The 2,410-nt window shown below is 53.4% G+C and overlaps 1 protein-coding gene across 1 annotated transcript; it reads left to right on the forward strand.

Annotated features, from left to right (window-relative positions):
* The first annotated feature begins 209 nt into the window (after positions 1-209).
* LOC136464392 (plasmodesmata-located protein 6-like) lies at positions 210-1,293 on the forward strand. The gene has a single exon (XM_066463346.1). It carries the CDS (start codon positions 311-313, stop codon positions 1,130-1,132), a length of 822 nt encoding a protein of 273 aa, XP_066319443.1. The 5' UTR covers positions 210-310; the 3' UTR covers positions 1,133-1,293.
* The last annotated feature ends 1,117 nt before the right edge of the window (positions 1,294-2,410 follow it).

Here is a 2,410-nt window from a genome sequence, read left to right on the forward strand (position 1 = left end):
AATCCTTGGGGCAACTCCACCATTGTCACGTACCTGTCTGAAGTACTCAAGTAGCAAATCGAAGCGCTAGCGAGAACCCAGCCTTCTTTACATGATATCGCAGATGCTGGCCCTTTTAACTAAAATACCGCGTCTAGCTAATCTGCCGAGAGCCCACGCAGCACCGGCGCATTCTGCCCATCTCAGACCAGCTCGATTCGCTCGCCTAGTCGCCTTCTCTGCCTAGTCGCCTTCTCGAATTTTCCCGCAAACTTGACGCTGAAGCCTGAACGAGAGCGCAAGCCGAGCAGGCCGGCGGACAAGCAAGCACATGGACATGGCCACGCGCGTCACGGCAGCAACCTTCCTCCCCGTCCTCTCGTTGCTGATCCGGCTGTGCACAGGCACCTGCGCCGACGACTACTCGGCGTTCGTGTACGCGGGGTGCTCGCAGGGCCGCTACAGCGCCGATTCCCAGTACGCGTCGGGGGTGGACTCCGTGCTCACCTCGGTCGCTAACAGCGCGCCCTACGCCCCCTACGACAACTTCACCGCGCCGACCGACTCGTCCGTGGTCGGCCTCTACCAGTGCCGCTCCGACCTCCCGGCCTCCGTCTGCAGCGGCTGCGTCCGCTCCGCCATCTCCAGGCTCTCCTCGCTCTGCGCCTGGGCGGTCGGCGGCGCGGTGCAGCTGCGGGCCTGCTTCGTGCGCTACGGGAACGACTCGTTCCTGGGGAAGCAGGACACGGCGGTGCTGTTCAAGAAGTGCGGCGGCACGCCCGGGGACGCCGGCGGGGTGGCCATGAGAGACTCGGTGCTCGGCGCGCTCGTGGCCGCGGCGGCTCCGGCGGGCGGAGGGTACCGCGCCGGAGGGTCCGGCGCCATGCAGGCCATGTCGCAGTGCGTGGGGGACCTCGGCGCCAAGTCCTGCTCCGACTGCGTCTCGGCCGCGGCCGCACAGCTCAAGGCCGGGTGCGGTTACGCCACGGCCGGCGAGGTCTACCTCGGCAAATGCTACGCGCGCTTCTGGGCCAACGGCAGCGGAGGTTTCAGCAGCCTCGCCGGTCGGCATGGATTTGATCTAGTCCACGTGGTCGCCGCCGGTTTCTTCGCTTCCTTGGCTCCATATAGGTATTGTTGCACCGTACCGTGATGTTGAAGACTGGAACAGTAGCTATGCTGTATCTTGGGGTAGATCAGAATTTGCTTCTGCTTTGGCTATCAAGAAGACAAGAAGTTTGGCAAGATGATCTCTCTTAGATAGTAAGATTGTCACTGATGTAGGGACACCATGAGGCGCCCAAATCATCTTGCTTGTCATTAATCACATCCAAAACTGAAGCAGAGTCTGAAAACATTCAGATACTGGTAACGTGATTATACTTGCATTGCGACTACCCCACGAAGCAGAGTCTGAAAACATCTATAAGGCCTTGTTTGGGTGTCGTCGGATTCACTCCAATTCACATGTGTTGTGTGGATTAGGGTGGAATTTAGTTCAAGCTCCACTCTAATCCATCCCAACACATGTAGATTGATGTGAATCCGACTACATCCAAACAAGGCCTAAGTGAAAAGAGAAAGCATATTATGTGCATTTGTTTACATAATCCAGTAGTGCCAATAATTTGATTTTGAGGGCAAGGCCATACTGATCCTGGTCTCAGCGGCTCATCATGCATGCTGTGTTCAAAGTCACTATGTGACAGCAGGCACAACACAAGTGATGAAAAGAGCTTTAGTTTTGCGTGCCTTTATCTTTGCTCGGAGCTTTGTTTTTTTCTGTAGCTTTTGATGTGGACTCACTTTTTTGTCCAGCTGAGTTTTAGTATATCTGAGAGTGGATTCAAATGATTCAGCTTTTGCGCGCTTAGAATTTTGAAACGAAGGGATATCTCTGTGGCCTCCGCTGTACGATAGCAGCGTGTTGATTGCTTTTTGTAAGCTTTTGCTAGCAGTAGCAGCATTGTGCCTCTTTCACTAATTACTAGGCTTGCTTGATGCTACTTTGGAAAAGGTTAGTGTTAACTACACTATATGTCATCACGGTTTAAGTCACATATTTCTCCGTCACTTCGGTTCATATTTCGAACAGAAATGCTATACATCATACATGTGTTTTAGCAAAAAAAAAAACATATGGATTTTTTTCTCTCCTTTTCCCTTCGTATCCGCGGCGATTGCGCTCGCGTGCACGTTATCCCGTCACATAGACACGTACGGCACGGAGTTGAAAACGGGCGGGCTTTCCATCAGAGGTTTTCAGGTGGGTACGGTGGTGCTTTACCTGTGCGCGGTGATGCTCCAGGAGCCTCTCCTCCTCCTCTGCTGTGATTTGTCCTTCCATAGAAAAAAATTGTTTCTTGTGATATGTGGATCTGTGATCTTGTGATTTGTGATTGTCTGGAGATAGAAGGTGGCTGAAGGATAG

This window comes from Miscanthus floridulus, chromosome 7 (assembly GCF_019320115.1).
Source record: "Miscanthus floridulus cultivar M001 chromosome 7, ASM1932011v1, whole genome shotgun sequence".
In the NCBI taxonomy this organism is placed as follows: Eukaryota; Viridiplantae; Streptophyta; class Magnoliopsida; order Poales; family Poaceae; genus Miscanthus; species Miscanthus floridulus.